The 22,228-nt window shown below is 41.8% G+C and overlaps 1 protein-coding gene across 1 annotated transcript in view; it reads left to right on the plus strand.

Annotated features, from left to right (window-relative positions):
• Nucleotides 1–4,053: 4,053 nt before the first annotated feature.
• Nucleotides 4,054–22,228, plus strand: part of MYO5C (myosin VC) — a 53,774-nt gene continuing 35,599 nt past the window's right edge. The window contains exons 1-16 of the mRNA XM_035131388.3: nucleotides 4,054–4,291; nucleotides 8,123–8,233; nucleotides 9,067–9,232; nucleotides 9,321–9,465; nucleotides 9,915–10,071; nucleotides 11,017–11,160; nucleotides 12,470–12,551; nucleotides 12,768–12,875; nucleotides 13,923–14,029; nucleotides 15,838–16,103; nucleotides 16,443–16,524; nucleotides 17,140–17,280; nucleotides 18,533–18,658; nucleotides 20,103–20,186; nucleotides 20,434–20,568; nucleotides 21,937–22,034. Of these exons, the coding sequence (XP_034987279.3) occupies nucleotides 4,265–4,291; nucleotides 8,123–8,233; nucleotides 9,067–9,232; nucleotides 9,321–9,465; nucleotides 9,915–10,071; nucleotides 11,017–11,160; nucleotides 12,470–12,551; nucleotides 12,768–12,875; nucleotides 13,923–14,029; nucleotides 15,838–16,103; nucleotides 16,443–16,524; nucleotides 17,140–17,280; nucleotides 18,533–18,658; nucleotides 20,103–20,186; nucleotides 20,434–20,568; nucleotides 21,937–22,034 (1,979 nt within the window). The 5' untranslated portion in view covers nucleotides 4,054–4,264. The remainder of the gene's footprint in view (nucleotides 4,292–8,122; nucleotides 8,234–9,066; nucleotides 9,233–9,320; nucleotides 9,466–9,914; nucleotides 10,072–11,016; nucleotides 11,161–12,469; nucleotides 12,552–12,767; nucleotides 12,876–13,922; nucleotides 14,030–15,837; nucleotides 16,104–16,442; nucleotides 16,525–17,139; nucleotides 17,281–18,532; nucleotides 18,659–20,102; nucleotides 20,187–20,433; nucleotides 20,569–21,936; nucleotides 22,035–22,228) is intronic.

Raw genomic sequence — 22,228 nt, forward strand, 5'->3', positions numbered from 1 at the left:
TTCCTAACAAGGCGTGCTTCTTCTAAAACGACTTTAAAATACAGTCAAAAACAGGTATCCTCTGTGTCTGCTGCCAGGAAGGGGGCCTTATCACCAAGGAGCCCTGAGCAAAAATGCGAAGGCACACAATTTGCTACCCTAGAGTCTGAGATGATCACTGTTTTTATTATAGTTATGACAGAGTACACTATCTTCTCACATTTTCACTGGATTCCTAGTATATCATGTGATAATTTTAATGACACTGATTTAAAGCAACAGCAGCACTTTTAAAAATTAGAACCTCAACAAAAACAGAATTTCCACTATCTTCGTCCTGTGAATTAACTGAAATTCTGCCCTCTAAAATTCTTCTACAGTAGTAAGATAAAATTATCTCAAGAATCTTAACTACATCAGAAACTATGCTTAAATGTACGAATCCCCCCTTTTGTTTACCTGTAAAAAGGGCCTTACTGTACCTTGTTTATTTACAAGTGATAGATGTTTATAGGCATTATCCTTATATTCAGTAGTCTAATACTACTTTCGGTCACATTAAAATAGTATGCTGCTTCACATGTTTTAAAGGAAGATATTTCTAAGTTTAACTAGTATTTTCTAATTCATCTAATACTTTACATAGCAGTATTTTACATGCACTTTTCATAGGTTAACATTTTTAGTACTGATACACAAATATAAAATGTTTTGTTTAGTTCTTCTAGTTTAGAGTCCTTACGCCTAACACAATTCTGGTTATGCTTATTTCCCCTCCCTTTATAGCATGGTTATTGCTTTTTAATGTGGAAATGCCTTTATTTCTAAATTTGTCAATTTGATAAGATATAGTCTCTCCAGTGCTGGGGGGGGGGCAACTTACGAGAACCCTTTTGAAATGTACAGACCTGAAGTATTGCACAAATATTACCTCATTAGGTTTCAGATATTTTCTTCTTCCAGTGATGAGTCCATTGATTCTGCAACATAACCTTGTTTCCAGATTTTAGCAAAACACTTCGCAAGCTTCAATTAGGAATGAACTTAAAAAATATTTAAAGATTTGGTTTTGTTAAATATTAACTGATCAAGTATGCAATCTTGTGGGTAATTTTAGAGCCCCAATTCAGTGGAAAATATTTGCATGTGGTGTGCAGAGAATCAAACCCCTAACCTTCATAAAGAATAATGTGCTATAGAAACATGCGCCTCAGTCTAGAGATCCTGCTCCTATTATATTCATGGGATAGCAGTTCTGCTTGTACTTTTCCCCTTTTCCATAGAATCCCATGTGCTCATTAAATAAAGAATCCTATGATTGGTGGATTGGATCTGTTTTCATGTGCACATGGAAGCAGTCACAATAGCAGTGCACTGCGGATACCCAGCTTGTCCTCAAAAAAGAAGACACTCTGAATCTATGGGACAGTTTCTGGCGATGCTTTTTGCTTTTGCATACAGCAGATTTTTTTTTAAAAAAACAAACAAACAGATCATCTCTGGTTCCGGGTCAGTACATGGACAGAAGTCCCTTTTATTCCAGCAAAGCTTTTATCCAAATTTGCTTGGGATAGTGGCATTTTGCCTTTTGGTTACGTATCTCAAAACCACCAGCATTTAGAAGCTGAAGGTCTCTTTTCATTTGAGATTTCAAAACCAGACACATTTCAAAATATCACATAAAAATCCTTTGGAAATTACTATTTTAAAAATTGTAATTCTTTTTGAAACAAAGGTTTTGACAGACAATAGGTTTTCACTAGATACTGCTACTGTGCTTAGATGGAAACCAAAACGGTATCAGAATGAAATAAGCTCTGAACTGTCTTAGTGTCTGACGTATTTAGTAAACGTATGCTTCATAAATGCTGTACCTTAGCTATCACTGAAATGTCCAAATAAAAATACAACTGTTAAGTCTTCTTTGGTGTCTCTTGTGTAAATACTTGGAGTTATCAAGTGCAGTTGAATTTTCAACCTACAGATGTCAGTCACACTGAGTTCAATGGGATTTAAAAGTACTGTAACTTGAGGAGGACTGCAGCTCTGTTTATAGGCAATCTAGGAGGGAAACAAAGAATGGGTACAGCTTCCCCAAACAATTAACTTATGAGACTTACATTTAATGCTGTACCATGATACTTCAAAAAAGACATGTTCCAAAACTTCAAAGATCCAAATGGAGGGGTGCAGGTTAACTTTAAATACTGCTTAAATTTCTGCAACTGAAAAACCTGAATCTTCACTAAATCATAGAATTGTAGAGTTGGCAGGGAACCCCAAGCGTCATGTAGTTGAACCCGCTGCAATACAAGAATCACAACTTAAATAATCCCTGGCAGATGGATCATCCAATCTCTGTTTAGAAACCTCCAATGAAGGAATTCACCACCTTCCAAGGTATATTCCAATCCACTGTCAAACATTTATCGCCATCAGAAAGTTCTTCCTAATGTTAAGTTGGAATACCCTTGCTCCATCATCCATGTGACAGCCCTTCTTACATTTCCAGACCTTTTATCATCTTGGTCAACCACCTCTGCTTGTCAATATCTTGCTTAAACTGTGGTGCCCAGAAATCTCGAGGGTGGGGTCTGACCATGGCAGAATAGAGTGGTACTATTTACTTCCCTTGATCTGCATACTATGATGATGATGATATAATAATAATAATAATAATAATAATAATAATAATAATAATAAATAATAAATAATATTCCACCCAACTGGCTGCATTGCCCGAGCCACTGGGTGGCTTCCAGCACATATAAAAATATTCGCTTTCTTTGTCACACTGTTGACTTTTGTTAAGCTTGTGGTCAACTAAGACACCTAGATCCTTTTTTTTACTTGTACTGCTGTCCAGCCAGGCGTCCCCCATCGGATGGGGCCCGTCCTATAATGCATCTGATTATTCCAGCCTAAGTGCAGAATCTGATGCAAGGCCAGGGCTGCCAACTTGAACAATATATTGGGGGAGAGCAGTCAAGCCCCACCCCGCATAATCCCTCACAAAGACAGGCACACCATTTGAATGGCAATGCCCAGCAACTTGGGCCATGGTGGTGGTGGGGCAGCAGCTCCCTCAAAGATTTTATTGGGGCCAAACTACCGCCAAAGAGACCTCTTTCCCTAGGAGTTTGCTCCTATGTGACCTGTGCCATCAAGCAAAAACAGCAAATAAAAACAGCACATTGTTCCTAACAAGTGTCTTGCAGAGGTGGGGAAACCCAGCCAGATGGGGGGGGGGTATAAATTATTATTAATACAGGAATCAGGGGGGTGGGGTGTTTTTTGTGGCTAGCAGGTGTTCCCCCATCACTGCTACCTGCTATTTTTGTCTCTCTGTTTTTAACCCCTTCAGCCCCTGCAACCTTCCTAGAAACCTGGTTGTTCCCCTCTCAATAATAATATTAATAATAATAATCAGGGCTGGATTTAGGTTTGATGAGGCCCTAAGCTACTGAAGGTAATGGGGCCCATTATATGTCCAGCTGTCCTTTGTCAACAACAAATTGCCACTGTGTGTGTGTGTGTGTTTTGAATATATGCTATATGGTACTTTATGGACCTAATAGGCATCTAAAGCCATTTGCACTTAAGAAAATATGTATTTTATCAAAGTAATTGATATAGAAATGAGCAAACCAGTGATATTTTAGGGAGCAGGCTAGCAGGTGGGGCCCATGACTTACATCCTAAGAGCCTACACAACACAAAACACTGTTGCTGTATGATTTTCGTTTTTTATCTTATATTTTGGAAATGTACATCCAGTTCCCTCCCTTTAAATTGTTTTTTGGGGGGGCTAAAGTGGGGCGCTAAGCTATAGCTTGTTTAGCTTATATGTAAATCCGGCAATATAAATGATAATAATATTAATAATAAATAATAACAATAACAGCAGAAGCTGAGGGGGAACCTCAAGTCTCAGCCCTCCCTTAAGCGGAAAAGGCCGCCCGGCGGCGGGCAAGCCAACATAGCTGCCAAGTCATCCCTTTTTTAAAGGGATTTTCCCTTATGCTGAATAGGCTTCCTCGTGAGAAAAGGGAAAACTTGGCAGCTATGCAAGCCAACAAACGTGGCGCTCCTGCCGTGAGAGGCACCGGCACTTCCTCGCCCTCGGGCTCCACCTCTGCCCAGAGGCGCCGCCAGCGAGAGGAGCTGGGCTGAGGCAGCTCCGCCGCCCGCCTCCAGGCCTCGTTCCTTCGGCGGGACGGGCGGGAGCCCCTTCTCTTTCCTTCCCCTCAGCCTTCCGCCCGCGGGGCCACAAGCGACAAGCCAAATGGCGCTCAGCGACCTCTACACGCAGGTAAACGGGGGCGAGGGGGGGGGAGAAAAGCGGGAGGAATCGCGGCCGAGGCAGGTGCCGTTCCAAGCCCGCCCTCCACTGGGGGGCGCGAAGGGCAGCAGCAGCAGCGGGAGGGGATTTCTTTTAATGGCCGCGGAGCTTTGCGGGTTGGTTGGTTGCAAAGCCCCCGAGCGCCCCGCAGGAAGTATCCACCTGGGAACTGTAGTTTGCCCCTTCGAGGGAGCTACGGTTTCCACGAGACCCATAGCAAACGGCAGTTCTCTCCCCCAGCCCCCTCTTTCCCCGTCGCCATATGGAGGGGAGGGAAAGGCAGAAGAAGAAGCCCAGCCGCCGCCTCTGCCCGTATTGTGTGGGAAGGGAATGCGGGTCACGGGTCAGCCGGGGACGAGGGAATCCTGTTGTCTCGGTTTTCCCCGATGGGGGATCTGGTGCAGGTGAAGGGAGGGAGGCGGGAAAGCTGGAAGTAATCGTTGGTTGAAGAAGTCGGGCGGAAGGAGGAAGGGCTTCTCTCTCTCACACACGCGCGCACCGCGATCCTAAAGGCCATCCAAAAATATGGAACTACGAGGCGGTGCCGCAGCAGAAGCAAACCCCAAACGGAAGGGCCCCTGACGTGGTTGGATGGTTGCAATCCTGCGTGCGGTTTACTTGGGACTCTGCGCGCAGTTGTACTTGACAGCGCTGTATCTGCGCGAGTACTTGCGCGGATGCGGGGGAAGGGCCACTGAACTTAAGGGGATTAACTGCTAAGTAGCATGGATGTAGCCGGAGGGGGGCAGGAGGCAGCCCCCCCAAATCAATACAAATCTGAGGTCGCCCCCCCAACTAACAAAATTCCTAGGGGTAGTGAATGAAGAAGGCTGCAAACTCAAGTCAGCTGGCAAGGAGGGATGGATTATGGATCGGTTGGCTGGATTGGTTTTACTTTTATGCCGCTTTCACTGACCTGTGCCCTAAGCGGCATATTGCAAGCTTCGAAAATGTTAAAGCAGTGAACATCGGGAATACAAATATGCAAAATACAGAGCATGCCCAGTAAATTAAAAATGGGACTGTGAATGAGAGAGTGTTGGGAGTAATTAAGGTGTCTATAATATATTTGCTTGACTTGTGCACTGAGTGACTGAAGACTTCCTTGGTTTGATGGTAAACCATAATTTAGTTTAGAGACAGAAGCTTCTAATCTCTTGGTGTGTGTGGAGTACATGAGCTCAAAGAGCTTCATGCTTGTAAGATTAACCGTGGTGTCTAAAATGTAGCCAGTCCAAGATGTTTTGCTGCCTGACACAGAACATCAAATGCCCCCCCCCCATTCATCAGATCCATAGTACCCAAAACTAGTCACTGCATTTTGGTGCCTGAGGCAGAAAATACCACACACACATCTCCCTATGAGTAAAAAATGCAAAAATAAAAGACTTAACAATGTGCTACTCTTTCATGTTGCTCCTGAACATCATGAAATCCCTAATACGGTAGTATGGCGAGCCCTGGGAAGAGTAGGTAGAATAGAAGAAACCTAACCCTTTCTGCGGCCACTGATAAAACTAAGCAAATCCTGCCCTTCCCAGCCTGTTTTCTGTCAGCTGGGTGTTCCTTCAGTTTCAGAGACTTAACTGGTGGGGGAAAAAAAAAGATAGATGGCTCTCTCTTCTATTCCACATGGTTGCGGGTGGAGAGACACTTCTTATGGGCACTGGACCTGTTTGTTTACTTTCTCATAGGTATGTGGTGTTCTCTGGTTTCTCTTGCAACCATGCTTTTATGTGCCAGTGCAGGTCCAAATCTTGGGGGTTTTTTTATTCATTTGTTTTCCTGAGTGGCTCAAGAAAATTCTCCAGCATAGGAAGGAGGAGGTTGGGTGTAACTCAACAGGAAAGTAAACTCCATGTTTACTTGTAAGGCAGGGTTCACTGGCATGTAGATAGATGGCTCATTACATTTACCTATGGAGGTACCTGGAATAGACTTTCTAATGATTAGATCCAGTTAGAATATTTAGATATAAGAATCAGGTACAAAATGTGTATGTGTATGCGTACATATTTAACATGCAGGGAACACAAACACACACTCTCAGGTTGATTGCCCCACTCCAGAGGCTCCTGTGGACGGGGGGGGGGAGAATTCTTGCTTATTTCAGTGTTGGCCACAGGTAGGCAGCAACATTTTTGGCTGGCATAGCGCTGAGATGCTTGAGGAATTTGATCTTAGCAAATTCCAATACAGAATGCCTTGCTCTGTACCTCTTAAACCTCTAATTGGGCCTGCCAGACCAACGCTTTTGGCTTGTGAGACCATTTTGGCCAAGTCACACCCACCTGCCCTACACCTGATGGCTCAGCCAAAAGCGTGGCTAAACATACCCCAACTCCCTCAACTGTTTCTCATAAAACTTGGTTTCCAGATCCTTGATCATCTTGGTAGCCCTCCTCTGCACCTGTTCCAGTTTGTCAATATCCTTTTAAAATTGTGGCATCCAGAACTGGACACAATATTTTAGGTGTGGTCTGACCAAGGCAGAATAGAGCGGTACTATTACTTCCCTTGAATTCCCCGTATAAGAAGTCATGTTTCCCAAAACAATGAATTTGAGTCTGCACAGTTTTCCGGTTTTAGCAGCTGAATAAGTAGGGATATTTGAACTTAACAGGGCTATTTCTTGCACTGGAAATTGCAGCAACTGCATCCACAGATTTAGAAATAAACTGTTGTAAGTTTCTGTGTGCCTGGTCCAAGCAAGCTACATCTTCCAGTGACTTTAACAGAAGACCAGAAGACGTGTAACTCTCTTCTGTCTAAATAAATTGGACTAGAAGTGCTAAACTTTGACTAGATCATGCCCACAGTTAGTACTAGAAAAACAGCATTCTCTGAACTCCTTGCAAAAGGGCCATACCATTTTTGCACCTTTCTAACCTTTGCAGCTTTGGAGGATATTATCCTTTAGAACAGTGATGGGCAACCTTTTGAGCTTGGTGTGTCAAAATTCGCCAAAAAACCGAGCATAACTCGGGTGGTGTGTCACTTCAAGAAAAAACCCATAATTGTGCGATATTTATAGTTTAAATAACAAAAATGTATAATTGTAATATATAACTGTATTTAATAAACCCAAAACTAATTATTTAACCAAACCAAACCAAAAAACCCTTATTTATCACAAAGTGCCCAGAGTTGTTGAGCTTTTTATGGGGAGCTGCTAACCAAAGTTCTGGAGGATTTTTTGGTGCAAAAGTTGCTTTGCTTTTTGGGGGGAAAGAGAACAGAAATAAATGACGAATAATACATTCGCTGCAACTAACATGCAGCACCGACATAGTCTGCCAAAGCACCAAAAAACCCCAGCACAGAACGGGTTAAAAAACGAACGCTGTTACATCCAATCATAGTCTGCCAAAGCGCCAGAAAAACAGCACAGAAAGGGTTAAAAAACCAATCTCTGGCTACCAGCAACAACGGAGACAAGCTGTAGCGGAGACAAGCTGTAGGAGGAGTGGGAGAACAAATGGGGGGGATAACAACAACAGCATGAATGGGCCGATGGGGCACGTGCCAGCAGTGAGGGCTCTGCGTGTCATGTCTGACACGCGTGTCATAGGTTCACCATCACTGCTTTAGAAGCAAGGTTATTGATGTATTGACGTTTGAGTTTGGCTTTTTATGGGGACGGAGATATGCTATATCTGAATTGCTTGCTTGCATATTTTATTATATAGTGATGACAATATAAAGAAAAACTCAATAAAACTTGCTAGCCAAAAGAAAGAAAAAGAAAGAAAGAAGAAGTGCTACTTAATAAAGTGCATTGTTTTTGTTTTATTATTACAGTATAACAGAGTTTGGATTCCTGATCCCGAAGAAGTCTGGCAATCTGCTGAAATCACAAGAAACTATAGAAATGGAGAAGACCTACTTCATCTGCAGCTAGAAGATGGCACGGTGAGCGAAATATGCCATGTTACTAGCAGCACTATGGTGTACAATACTTGCATGCATGTTGACACATAAACGTTGACCTGCTGGATTTTCCATCTGGTCTCGCTTTGTGTCTGATAGACTCATCCTGGTTTTCACTCACATGCTAAGCTGGTGTCTGGGCTATATTACCTTCTACAGGTGGGACTTGAAAAGAGAAACGGGAGTGGGAATTGCTTATTTTTCCCATGTCCAGGACAGAAATCAATCCAGCAAATGTGACTAGCATATTCCGCTGTTACTTTCAGCCTGTAAATAGACCATGTTTTCCCCAACCCCAACCCCATTAAAATGAATGGAACAGCTTAATGGCCACTCAACCCTTCCCATGTGGGTAGCAGTTGCAGACCTTGCCTCTGTCCACCATCCACAGCAGCAAAGGCCCATGTGTTCTGCTGGCCATTAGGGAAATTCCCCAGCCGGCAGAATCAAGGCACGGGGATTCCCACCCAGGCACTGGCTTCAATCAGCGGGCCAATCAGAGGCCTTCCCGGCTGCGCAGTGCCTTGCCAGCTGGCAGGGCATTGGCTGCAGTCCATGTCTGGTCAGCTGGCAGCGCATAAAAGAGCAAATTAACTACATAATTAACTACATAAATTATGTAAGTTCCAACATTTCACCACAGTGCAAGACAAATAACATAGGTTTTGGCAGAAGATGAACTTCAGTGGACAATAAGCATTGCTGCATGTGAGGAAGACAGGGCAGAACAGAGAATGATGCCTGTGTACAGTACATCCTTAGGCTCATGTAACATGCTAGCTTTCTCTGTCTTCACCTCTCCCATTTACCATCAGGAATTGAAATATCCAGTTGATCCCAGAGCTTTACCTCCTTTGCGAAATCCAGACATACTTGTCGGTGAAAATGACCTCACAGCACTTAGCTATCTTCATGAGCCTGCCGTCCTACACAATCTGAAAGTTCGCTTTGTCGAGTCCAAGCTGATTTATACCTACAGCGGTAAGCGAACGTTCACACTTTCTCAGATACGAAGCATGTGTGGTCAACTCTTATTTCGATCTGGTGTTTTCTCCCCCCCCCCTTGCAGGGATCATTTTGGTTGCAATGAACCCCTACAAGCAGCTGCCGATATATGGAGAGGCCATTATCCATGCCTATAGTGGTCAGAATATGGGGGATATGGATCCACATATATTTGCTGTGGCAGAAGAAGCTTACAAACAAATGGCAAGGTAGAGTCTGGAGAGTTTGTAGTATGTTAACCTGTGGCCCTCCAGATGTTGTTGGACTCCAGCTCTCATCTTCCTAACCATTGACCATGCTAGCCAGGGCTGATGGAATCCAATAACATCTGGAGGACCTCAGGCCAGCCCCCCCCCTGCTTTAAAACCTCTGATTATAAACCTGTGGCTTCCGTTTGTAAAATGTTGCTACATGCCTGTCCCTTTCAAAAACTTTGGACCCATGTAGGTAAGTTTCTTAGAAATAAAATAATAATAATCAAACAAGGGGCTTCATTGATCCTGAAAAACTGTTCAGAGATTGCTGGGAATACTCTCTAAGCACCTACAAAGCTCCTGGAGGAATCAGGTGCCAACAGCGGGAAATGGCTTCATGCACCAGATCTTTGGAAATTAAAAATAATAATTTTATTTGATAATGCATTTTCTCCTCGCTTTAGGAACAACAAGAATCAATCTGTTATAGTCAGTGGAGAATCAGGAGCTGGGAAAACAGTTTCAGCTAAATATGCTATGCGATACTTTGCTACTGTAAGTAGATCTAGCAGCAACACGCAAGTAGAGGATAAAGTCCTGGCATCAAATCCAATAACAGAGGTAAATTATGTATGGCTCTGTAAGGGGATGAAATCACATATTTATTGAATCATCTCATTCTAACATACTGAGCACCTGCAGCAGAAATGATCGTATTTGACCTTCTTATTTTGAAAACCTATGGAATATCTAAAATAGTTATAGATAACACTTCTTTGGTATCCCAGATCTGGTTTGGTTGACTGAACTGCGCATGTTTGCTGTTTAATATGCACAGGTTATTCTCCTGTTGTCACACTTGATTTTCTTAAATGCCAAATGTTCACAAAGTTTATTTCCTATCTTAGTTGTTGCAGTAAAGCTTCCTCTTTGTAGGCGTGGATAAATAACAGTAGGCTACTGTGGAAAATGGAAAAAAAACCCAACCAGGACTGGGTGTAATGATTGCTGCACCAAAGCAGCAATCGTAAGAACACAAGAAGAGCCTGCTGGCTCAGGCCAACCAAATGAGTCAGTGTGGTGTAGTGGTTAGAGTGTTGGAATAGGGGCCTGGGAGACCAGGGTTCAAATCCCCACTCAGCTATGAAGCTCACTGGGAGGTCTTGGGCCAGTCATTTCCTCTTTGCGTAACCTACCTCACAGGGTTGTTGTGGGGATTAAGCTTGATCTCCTTGGTGAAAAAGGCAGGAGAGGAATGTTGCTGTATTGGCATTGCAAGCTAGCAAAATGGCGCTGGTGGTTGTAGACTCTAACCCAGTAGGTGAGGCACTTACCTGGCAAATATATAGGGTCCATAGGAAGTGGTTCTTCAGCTCATGCTTGCTCACATGCTTTCCTCCTATCTCCCACCTTTTACTGCTGGGAGAAGTGAACAGGAAGGTTTAATCTTGCAGGGACTGGAACTTATTCAAAACAGATTGAAAAAATTAAATCACTTCTGCCAAACATCTGAAATTAATCCATTTTTAAATGGATCTCCTTTGACTTTGATTCTCCATTTCATAGGCTGTTGGTAATGCTAAAACCACACGCAACGACAATAGTAGCCGCTTTGGAAAATACACAGAAATCAGTTTTGATAGGAGGTACCAGATCATTGGTGCAAATATGAGAACATACCTGCTTGAGAAATCCAGAGTTGTCTTCCAGGTTAGTAAGATTCGCCAGTGGAATTGCATTATATCTTTGCTAACAGATTGCCATCAAGGCAAGATGGATTCTGTTGTGGGCTAAGAAAGATGAATTCTGTTGTGGACTAAGAAAGATCCAGCTGCTCAGCCCCCCCCCCCTTTTTTTTAAATCTCTGAGGGTCTTGGTGGGAGCTGTTGCCTGGAATGACACCAGGGAAAGTACAAGGATGAGGGCTGGACATGCTGCGTAAATAATCCTGATTCTATATGGACATAATGTGCAGTTCCTGTTCCTGCAATAGTTTTAGGTGTCATTTTATTTTGTAAGCCGCTTGGAGAGCCACTTGCAGCTATAAAGCAAGATATAAGTACTCTAAATAAATAATGAATAAAATACAGATAATGGGTTGTATCCAATGCTAGATCTACTAAGAGAAAACTTGAAATTAATGAACCTAAAGATAGTCATGTTCATTAACGTTAATGGGTCTTCTTTGAACAGGACTGACATTGAATGCAGGCCAATGCTCCACATATTAATCTTCTCATTAGTATGTCCTGCCCCTTAGATCTTTGGGCTGGTATCCCCAAACTGTCCCAAATTCTGGAGCAGTGAATTCTTGTGCTCCTTAATTGCAGGGTTGTTTCAGATACAGGGTAAAAGTAAAGCTAACTTTTCAGGTAATTAAATAAGCTATTTCTGCAAGCTGATTTCCCAAAAAGGAGGTTAGAGGAAACTACTTCTGGGTTTCTGTGAGCAATTTTTCAATTACGGTAGTACTTCCTGGAGACATCATTATTATTACTTGCCAGCTCTTGTCAGTTTTTAACTTGAGGCAATTATGAGAGCAACAGTTTTGGCAAGCGGCATTCAGCACTGTCTGGTTTGGAGATGTGCACTCAGTAATAGGCTAAAACTGCTGCATTGAAATTTACAAGTTGCCACCATCTTTGGGATTTAATTTTCCTAGAGCTGTGATCTAGGTTCTGCAATCAGTCACGAGGGCTGGTGAGCTGTGCCCACTGAGGTGTGGCTTTCCTGATTCCCAGAATGAGAGGAAAAATCTTTCTCTGATATGACTCACAGAATCATAGAATTGTAGAGTTGGAAGGGACCACAATGGTCATCTAGTCCAACCCCCTGCAATGTAGGAATCTTTTGCCCAACATGGGGTAATGAACCCATGACCCGGAGATTAAGAGTCACTATTGTCATGTTAGTCAAGTGGCCAAGCAGGCCAGAAGCTGTGGCAGGTACGTCTCCTCCTACAAAATGAAGCATTTTTCTTTGTTTCTCGTTTTATCATCTTGTTTACTTTCATTGACAGTCGGAGAATGAAAGAAATTACCATATATTTTATCAGTTATGTGCATCTGCTCTGAGACCAGAATTTGAGCACCTTAAACTGGGTATGTCTTATTTCATATTTACATTGTTGTAGTTCACCACAGTTGTGTGTTTTTTTAAACAACCAAGCGGTATATACATTTTATTAAATAATTAAATAAATTAATCTTACTAAAGGGCTTTTGTTGCATGATTTGGTCACTGGTGGCCTATTCATAGAAGTCTCTCAACTTAATATCCAATATATAAGGTCAGTATGTTTTGCTTTTCGCCTGCAGCAAGCGCCGAAGAATTTAATTATACTAACATGGGTGGAAACGCTGTGATTGAGGGAGTGAATGACTATGCCAGCATGATGGAGACTCAGAAGACATTCACCCTGCTAGGTAGATAAACTTTGCCTTTAATAAAGTAGCAAAATTATAATGCTGGAAAATTCAATGGGATTGCCGTTCTGAAAATAGCTACTGATTAGATGTTATGACCATGTTCCTAATTTACTTCTTGAAATATGGCAACTGTATCATAGAGCAGAAGTACTTGTATTAACGTAGAGAGGGGGACATTTGCATGGGAAAGCGGCGCATCCCACTCCAAACAATTCACTCTTGAAAATCAAGAGTGCTAGCTTTTCTCCTGGCCCTCAAAACTAGGTAAACCTCCCTCTCCTGCTTGCTAGCTTCTTCCCTGGAAATGTTCTTCTATGTCCCTGCATTCACACTGAGAAACACAACTTGCAAAAGGATTCCAATTGATGCTGCCACTCCCTGCTTGACTTGGCAGTTGAGCTGACACTCCGCTGAGGAGTGGGAGCCAGAACTGGTGGTTTGAGAAGGATATTGAGAGTGTCCTTTGAGAGATAAAAAGGCAGCACCTGAGAGTGCTTTTTTCTGGACTCCGGTAGGCAGAGGAGGAGGGGTCAGGAGCCACAGCAGAGATATGCAGGCAATGAAATGAGTACTGTTTGGAAGCCAGGTAGAGAGATTTGGCAGAAAAGAAAAAGGAGGGAGAGGGAAATGAGGCAAGTTGCAATATGAATTTGGGCTGCCTCAGCAAGGGCGATGAGGAGGGGAAACAGGAAGAGTAATCGGACAGAAGGGTCTGGAGTTGTTATCTCTAGTGATAAGCCAGAGAGAGAGAAGGATGCCAAAGAAAGGAGAGGACACTGTACAAGGCAAGTCAGAGGCGTCAGAGGCAGAGATAGAGCTGACTCTTAGTTTGGGTTGTATAATAAACGTATGATTTCACCCTGATACTGTATAACTAGTTCTGAATTATACAGGACTTCAGCATAGCCCTATGCTAAAATGCAATGCCTGAAAGGGAGAGTTACTTCTAATTTATGTACTTTACCTTGCAACACCTAATGCCTCCATTTCTTCCTGTTCTTGGCTGTGTAATGTTGAATCGAGATTTATTTGTTTTCCTTTTAGGTTTGAAGGAAGATTTCCAGATGGACGTTTTTAAAATATTGGCAGCCATTCTGCACTTAGGCAATGTGCAAATAGCTCCTGTTGGTGATGAAAGATCTTCTGTTAGTGTAAGAATTGCCAGCAAAATATTTTGTGACTTATTTTCCCTTGGTGAACAATGGAAGAAGCCCTTGCCATGTTTTCCCATTTAGCTAGGGCACATGTGTTGGTTTTTTTAAAAGTAGTTTTTATTAAGTTTTACATTTTTATATTTAACACAATCATTTTTTATCACAAAAAGTATATATGAATCCCTATACCCCCACCCCCATGACTTCCCTCAACTTCCTCTTCTGGTTCTTTAAATATTTACTTCTCCTGCCTGGTTTATTCTACCTTAATTTTATAATCTTATCACTTTTGTACCATACTTTTTCATATTACATCTTGCCCTTGATTACTTCCCCATTATTACATCTTAACTTTCATGCTTGTTTTCTTAACTTTACTCAAACCCTGCTAGTGAGTCCACTTCTTTACAATATTTCTGTATATGCAACATATACGGTGGGGGACTCCCTGGTCCTGAATGAGATAACTGTGCCCTTGAAGGACCAGGTGCGCAGCCTGGGAGTCATTTTGGACTCACAGCTGTCCATGGAGGCACCGGTTAATTCTGTGTCCAGGGCGGCTGTCTACCAGCTCCATCTGGTACGCAGGCTGAGACCCTACCTGCCCGCAGACTGTCCTACCAGAGTGGTACATGCTCTAGTTATCTCCTGGAAACTGCAATTAATCCAGAATGCGGCAGCTAGACTGGTGACTGGGAGCGGCCGCTGAGACCACATAACACCGGTCCTAAGAGACCTACATTGGCTCCCAGTGCATTTCCGAGCACAATTCAAAGTGTTGGTGCTGACCTTTAAAGCCCTAAACGGCCTCGGTCCTGTATACCTGAAGGAGCGTCTCCACCCCCATTGTTCAGCCCGGACACTGAGATCCAGCGCCGACAGCCTTCTGGCGGTTCCCTCACTGCGAGAAGCAAAGCTACAGGGAACTAGGCAGAGGGCCTTTTTGGTAGTGGTGCCTGCCCTGTGGAAAGCCCTTCCATCGGAGGTCAGGGAGATGAACAACTACCTGACATTTAGAAAACACCTAAAGGCAGTCCTGTTTAGGGACGTTTTTTATCTGTGATATTTTAATGTATTTTGGTGTTTGTTGGAAGCCGCCCAGAGTGGCTGGGGAAACCCACCCAGATGGGCGGGGTAAAAATTATTATTATTATTAATAATAATAATAATAATAATACGGCAGGCATCCTCAAACTGCGGCCTGACCACTGGTCCTGTGAGCTAGGGATGATGGGAATTGTAGTCCCAAACATCTTGAGGGCCGGAGCTTGCCTATGCCTGATTTAGGCAGTGGAGGCTGGTCCATTAGGGCAAATGGGGCACTGACCCACAAACCTCAGCCAGTCCCCAGCTGCCTGTCTTCTTACCTTCAACCAGCCCAGGGTGTAGCACTGCTTGTCCACTTCTTCCACCTTAGTCTCAGTGCTGCCTTTATAGTATTTAGCAGGAAGGAGTATGGGGACTGTACTAGAATTAGATGACTCTGCCTGTTATTGGCTCTGGCTCCACCTAGTGGTGGCTTCCCTGTCTTCTGCCTTACCAAATCTCATTGTTGTTTAGTCGTTTAGTCGTGTCCGACTCTTCGTGACCCCATGAACCAAATCTCATTAGGCACCGGCAACCCCTGGGTTTAGATCTCTGATGTGGAAATTTCATTGCTAGCCTGTCCTCCTCCTCCCTGCCCCCCCCCCCCAGCTTGGATGTTGTCATATTCCTATTATTAAAGTACACAGCATTCTGAAGCTGACTACCTTATTATTGTAACCCTGGTTATTGATTATTGATTCCTTTCTTCTTTTTCAAAGCTGGATGACAAACATCTCCACATATTCTGTGACCTGCTGGATTTAGAAAGCGACAAAGTGGCACGGTGGCTGTGCCACAGAAAAATTGTCACCACCTCTGAAACTGTAGTGAAACCCATGACAAAACTCCAAGCCCTTAATGCCCGTGATGCTTTGGCAAAAAAGATTTATTCCCACCTTTTTGATTTCATTGTGGAACGAATTAACAAGGCATTGCAGTTTTCTGGCAAACAGCACACTTTTATTGGTGTTTTGGACATCTATGGGTAAGATGGTTATTTCTGAGAGAGAGAGAGAAACCACATTTATTTAATATTTTGCCTTATTTCAGCAATACAATCTTTTGTATAATGGAGGAATGAGATGCTAGAATACTTTGCTGGGAGGACCTATTGCTAACTGAAGTTATTGAGGCAGTATATAATTAAAATAGGCAATGGTGCACGATTTGCTAGCAAAAGCTCAGAAAAGTTTCTCCCCTAGTTCTCCAATGCTCAAACTGCCAGCTGAATCTCCTGGCATAGAAGCAGCAGATATTAGTCCCTCACAGGCCAAGGCTTCATCAAATAAAGATTAATAATTACATTTCCAACCATTTATTTCAGATTTGAAACTTTTGATATCAACAGCTTTGAACAGTTTTGCATCAATTATGCCAACGAAAAACTGCAGCAGCAATTTAACCTGGTATGATATATCTTATGGATATTAATAATTTGGATTCTTGAAAAACAACCTGTTTACTTTGTGAGTAACTTCTAGGAACTTGAAAATTTTGAAATTCTATTTCAGTTGTGCGTTACCTTCTTATAGCCAAGATGCAACATCTCAAATAAACGCATAGCATGTTTTCTGTTTCTGAACAGCTGTCATTATAGCGCAAGGTGGCCCAGCATGGTGCTCTTGAACTAACAGGAAGTTTCTACCTATATAATTCTCAGTGCATCTTTTCTAAGGGTTATTGTCTGCAATAAAGACACTTCCAACCAGTATGTGCGAGATTGGCTCATGCTGCCATGGTTATTGATTTCTTATTTGCATACTGTATTAACCTTATGAAGTATTTTTGTTCATTTGTTTTACTTCTAAAAAAACTATTATCTTTCTGAAGATAGCTTGGTAGCTCCTTCAACACAGGTATTATATGTTGTCAATAGCCAATGCTTGATAGCAACCTGTCTGCAGAGTTGTCTCCAGCTCCTGAACCAAACATGTTACATAGAGTCTATCCTCAAGTTTGCCTTTACTTGAACCAAGCTACCCTGATTTTGTTGTGACCGTATTTGGCAATGTCATTATTAGCATGTCTTTAAACTTGAACAAGAAGAATATATGAAAGAAAATATCCCATGGACGCTCATTGACTTTTATGACAACCAACCAGTCATTGATCTTATTGAAGCTAAAATGGGCATTTTAGAGCTTCTGGATGAAGAGTGCCTGGTAGGTTTTTATTCTGTTTTTATTTTTAATTTACTATACTCGGTATAGTTGCTGTAGACCTACATCTTTGCTTTATTTTCTTCTTTTCTCCTCTTTACGCTACATTTATGCAGCCATGTCGGCAAGACGTCTCATTAATGTAAGAAAGAGCTCAAATATTTCTTTTTAATAAGCCTTTTTATACTTGTGCTGGCATACTCTCAAGTAAAAGGCATACCCTCCAACATTTCTCTGATGAAAATACGGGTGTCCTATTCCATAATAATAATAATAATAATAATAATAATAATAATAATAATAATATTATTATTTATACCCTGCCTGGGTTGCCCCAGCCACTCTGGGTGGCATCCAACATATATAAAAACATAATTAAACATTAAAAAAAACTTCCCTATACAGTCGTAGCTTGAAAGTCGAACGGAATCCATTCCGGAAGTCCATTCGACTTCCAAAACGTTCGAAAACCAAAGCATGGCTTCTGATTGGCTGCAGGAAGATTCTGCAGCCAATCGGAAGCTGCGGAAGCCCCCATCGGACGTTTGGCTTCCAAAATAGTTTGCACACTGGAACAGTTACTTCTGAGTTGGCAACGTTCGGGAGCCAAAACGTTCGGGAACTAAGCTGTTCGACTTCCAAGGTACGACTGTACGGTGCTGCCTTCTGATGTCTTCTAAGCATTGTGTATTTATTTATCTCCTTGGCCCAGGGGTCGCATAACTCCATACCCTCCAACATTTCTCTGATGAAAATATAGATGTCCTAAGAAAAAGCAGGACATTCTGGGATCAAATTAGAAACCAGGATGGCTTCTGTAAATCCAGGACTGCCCTTGGAAAATAGGGGCACTTGGAGGGTCTATATAAGGCCATGTCAGGGCCAGAAGTTTTGAAGTGAATCGAGAAAATGGCAGGCAACTCAGGAAGTGTGCAGGGGTGGGTAGTCTCAGGGTTCAGTCTGTACCTGAGGTTGCTTACATTGAGAAGCCAAGCCAGCCAACTGTCACAGGTTTTGTAGGACAATGCGAAATCCTCCGACCCCTGCTGAGCTGATAAGCTGACCATTTGCAGCAGTGGAGCTTAGCGCCCTCCTCTGGGAAACTACCACAGTAGTTCAGAGAGTAAGATGCTTGGGTGCTGCTGCTACTGGGGCACCCAGTTTGAAACCACTTTTGCCTTGCCAAACAGCAGCCCCGGTAATTGAATAATTGGCTAAAGTTATTTCGCACATCGCGTTTCAATTTTTTTTACAGTTACCTCAAGGAACTGATGAAAATTGGCTCCTTAAGTTATATAACAATTTTGGAAACAAGAATCCACTCTTTGAAGAGCCAAGAATGTCAAACTCTTCTTTTATAATCCAGCACTTTGCTGATAAGGTAAGGCATTCCTCTTGCCAAGGTGTTGTTGCAACCTTCTCATATATGGATATAATGTTTGTTTGTTTTTGTTTTTATAAAAAGATCTTTATTTCAATTCTTTAAAACATTACAAAATATAACAAAACATAACAAAAACGAAGAATTTGCAAAATATAAAGAAATTGAAAAGACATATATGGATATAATGTTTATAGTGTAAAATATCCTCTATAATCTAATGAATGTGTTTGCCTATTTGACATTAAGTATATAGCAAACATTCTGGAAAATGAAGCTGTTTGCTTCAGTTACCTCCTGATTTACAAAGACAAAACAGTTGACAAAATGAATTATAGATGAAAATGTGGATTCAGTGCTCCCCAGCCTGTAACCATGTTTAAGATAACAGGAATGTGCTATTATGGGATTATGTTCAGACTCCCTCCTCCCTTCACCTGGAAGCAGGTTTTGATGTTATTTCTGCAAATTCTAACCCTGGTTAATGCTAATCAGGGCCTGCTTCTAACCCAGGATTTTAAACCTGTGTTTGAAGCAACATTAATGAATATGTAAACGATGATGATACAGATGAAAATATATCTTGCTATTTTGCTTTGCATATAGCTGGCTCAAAAACAGTTTAGTATTGATTTCTCAGCTATGTAATGCCTCCTGATTATATCAAATAGGTTTGAATTCACTTCCCTATACTGTAAACTGGCGTGTGAACTTCAGATGAAGGGTAGTATATAAAAATAATAAAATAAAATAAAATAAAAAACAGATCCAAGTACAGTGGTACCTCGGTTTATGAACACAATTGGTTCCGGAAGTCTGTTCATAAACTGAAGTGTTCATAAACTGAAGCAAACTTTCCCATTGAAAGTAATGGAAAGTGGATTAATCCGTCCCAGACAGTCCGCGGAGTACTTAAACTGAAGCGTTCATAAACTGAAGCAAACTTTCCCATTGAAAGTAATGGAAAGTGGATTAATCCGTTCCAGACGGGTCCGCGGAGTACTTAAACTGAAATGTTCATAAACTGAAGCATGGGTGTAATTGGTTCCGGAAGTCTGTTCATAAACTGAAGCGTTCATAAACTGAAGCGAACTTTCCCATTGAAAGTAATGGAAAATGAATTAATCCGTTCCAGATGGGTCCGCGGCATTCATAAACCGAAAATTCATAAACCGAGGTGTTCATAAACCGAGGTTCCACTGTATTCATAGTGGGTGAATGCGCTGCTATGTCAGGAACTTGGAATTGCTGGATCTGGCGATATTGCAACTTTCGTGGATGAAAATGGTCGGCAGCCAGAGGCAACTTCCTAAGTCTTAGTTTCTGTTAATGAAGCTATGGATGTGGCCTTTTATCAGCTTGGGAACTGAAAAAAGTATGTTGTTTGACTTTGTATAGCTTTACATGTTTCTTAGCAATTGTTGATTTCACCTTTCTCACACAGGTGGAGTATAAAAGTGATGGATTTTTGGAAAAAAATAGAGACACGGTATATGAAGTATTAATTGAAATCTTACGAAGCAGCAAGGTTTGTAAATAACCTATTATATTCCTTCATACTAATGAAACTTGTACCTCTGCTGTCATATAGTATTTAAAAAGATGCTCTCATCTATTATTACATTCTTGAACTAGATAAAATGGCAGCCTAGATGCTAGTTCTTGTTTCTGTTTAGATATTCTTTCTAAACATGTTTTCTATTTATAGTCACCTTTCCTGTTAGTAACAAATGAATATATTATAACCATCACATGTAACTGTTGTTTCTTTTTAGTTTCGACTATGTGCAAACTTTTTTCAAGACAGTCCAGCACCTGTTTCCCCATTCAGCTCGGTGATCAAAGTTAAGTCTGCAAAAACAGTGATCAAGCCACCTAATAAGCAGTTCCGTACAACAGTTGGCAATAAGGTATTTTTAGATTCCTCTTAATGGATGATGAGCTTTTAGTACTTTTATACAGGCAGCAACCCTTTTGCGCGGGGGTTCCGTTCCTGGTCCCTGTATGTGTTGGCAGAACACGCATGAGCCCACTCTGCCCTGTTACACCCCTGTTCCCTCAGCCCCCCCCCCGTTCTGCTCTCTTCCAGGTCCAAAAGGTGGTTGCACATCAATGGGACATGCCTGTGCAGTGGTACCTTGGTTCTCAAACTTAATCTGTTCCGGAAGTCTGTTCCAAAACCAAAGAGTTCCAAAACCAAGGCGTGCTTTCCCATAGAAAGTAATGCAAAACGGATTAATTGGTTCCAGACTTTTAAAAACAACCCCTAAAACAGCAATTTAACATGAATTTTACTATCTAATGAGACCATTGAGCCATAAAATGAAAGCAATAATCAATGTACTGCACTAGAAAATAAATAATACAGTATAGTAGATGATAATTAAAATTAATTTTTTTTTCTTACCTGCACTGATGATAGTCATTGTTTGGATGGGGGGCTTTTATCCATTTCCGCAGTCACACAATCAATCAGTAGCTGTAAAGCCTCAAAAACAAAAACACAAAATAAAAAGCAAAAACAAAAGTGCCAAACTTAATCCATTCCGGAAGTCTGTTTGACTTCCAAAATGTTCAAAAACCAAGGCGCAGCTTCCGATTAGTGCAGGCACCCCGGAAACAACAGCCGACATCCACATCAGATGTTCAGCTTCCGAAAAACGTTCAAAAACCGGAACACTTACTTTTGGGTTTTCAGCATTTGGGAATCAAGGCGTTTGGGAACCAAGGTACCACTGTATTCCATCTTTCTTTCAAGAAGCTGAAGGCAGTATACATGGCACTGGGATAGGCTTAAGCAAGAGGGAGAGATCAAGGGGATGGTAGAAAGAATACAACAATGTGTCCCCCCCCCCCACCTTTTCAATCAAGTTTACCAATTCTTTCTTGGTTTGTAAATATTCAGTGGTGGCATGCTCTCAGAGTTGTGTGTTATATATTTTTGTCTGTCAGAATGCCCCTTCACAAGTTAGTACAGTGTTACCTTGGTCTAATAACAGTCCGGTTTAAGAACGATTCGGTTTACAAACTCCGCAAAACCGGAAGTAGTGTTCCAGTTTGCAAACTTTACCTTGGTCTACAAACGGAAGCTGAACGGTGGAAGGGCACTGGCAGCAGGAGGCCTCATTAGGGAAAGCACGCTTCGGTTTAAGGACGGTTTTGGTTTAAGAACAGACTTCCGGAGTGGATTAAGTTTGTAAACTGAGGTACCACTGTATTGCTTTGTTGTTTCGTTCTGAAGGTTAAAGCAGTCAATGTGTTGTTTTAATATTTTCTAGTTTCGTACTTCCTTATATTTACTAATGGAGACACTTAATGCAACCACACCTCACTATGTGCGATGCATCAAGCCAAATGATCAGAAGCTAGCGTTTGAGTGAGTATATTTATTCAATTGAAATGTACTCTTTCCTTTAACAGAGAAGCGTTTCATTGTTACACTGAAGATGGACAGTGTTCTGCATGCCAGTTGTTTATTAGGCAAAATCCCTCCTTTTTTAATTGTTGCAAGTGGTATGGATAGGAAATCTACCGTACTTTACTTTCCATAAAATTTCAGGTTTACTTTTC

Source organism: Zootoca vivipara, chromosome 13 (genome assembly GCF_965207765.1).
Source record: "Zootoca vivipara chromosome 13, rZooViv2.hap1.1, whole genome shotgun sequence".
NCBI lineage: Eukaryota > Metazoa > Chordata > Lepidosauria > Squamata > Lacertidae > Zootoca > Zootoca vivipara.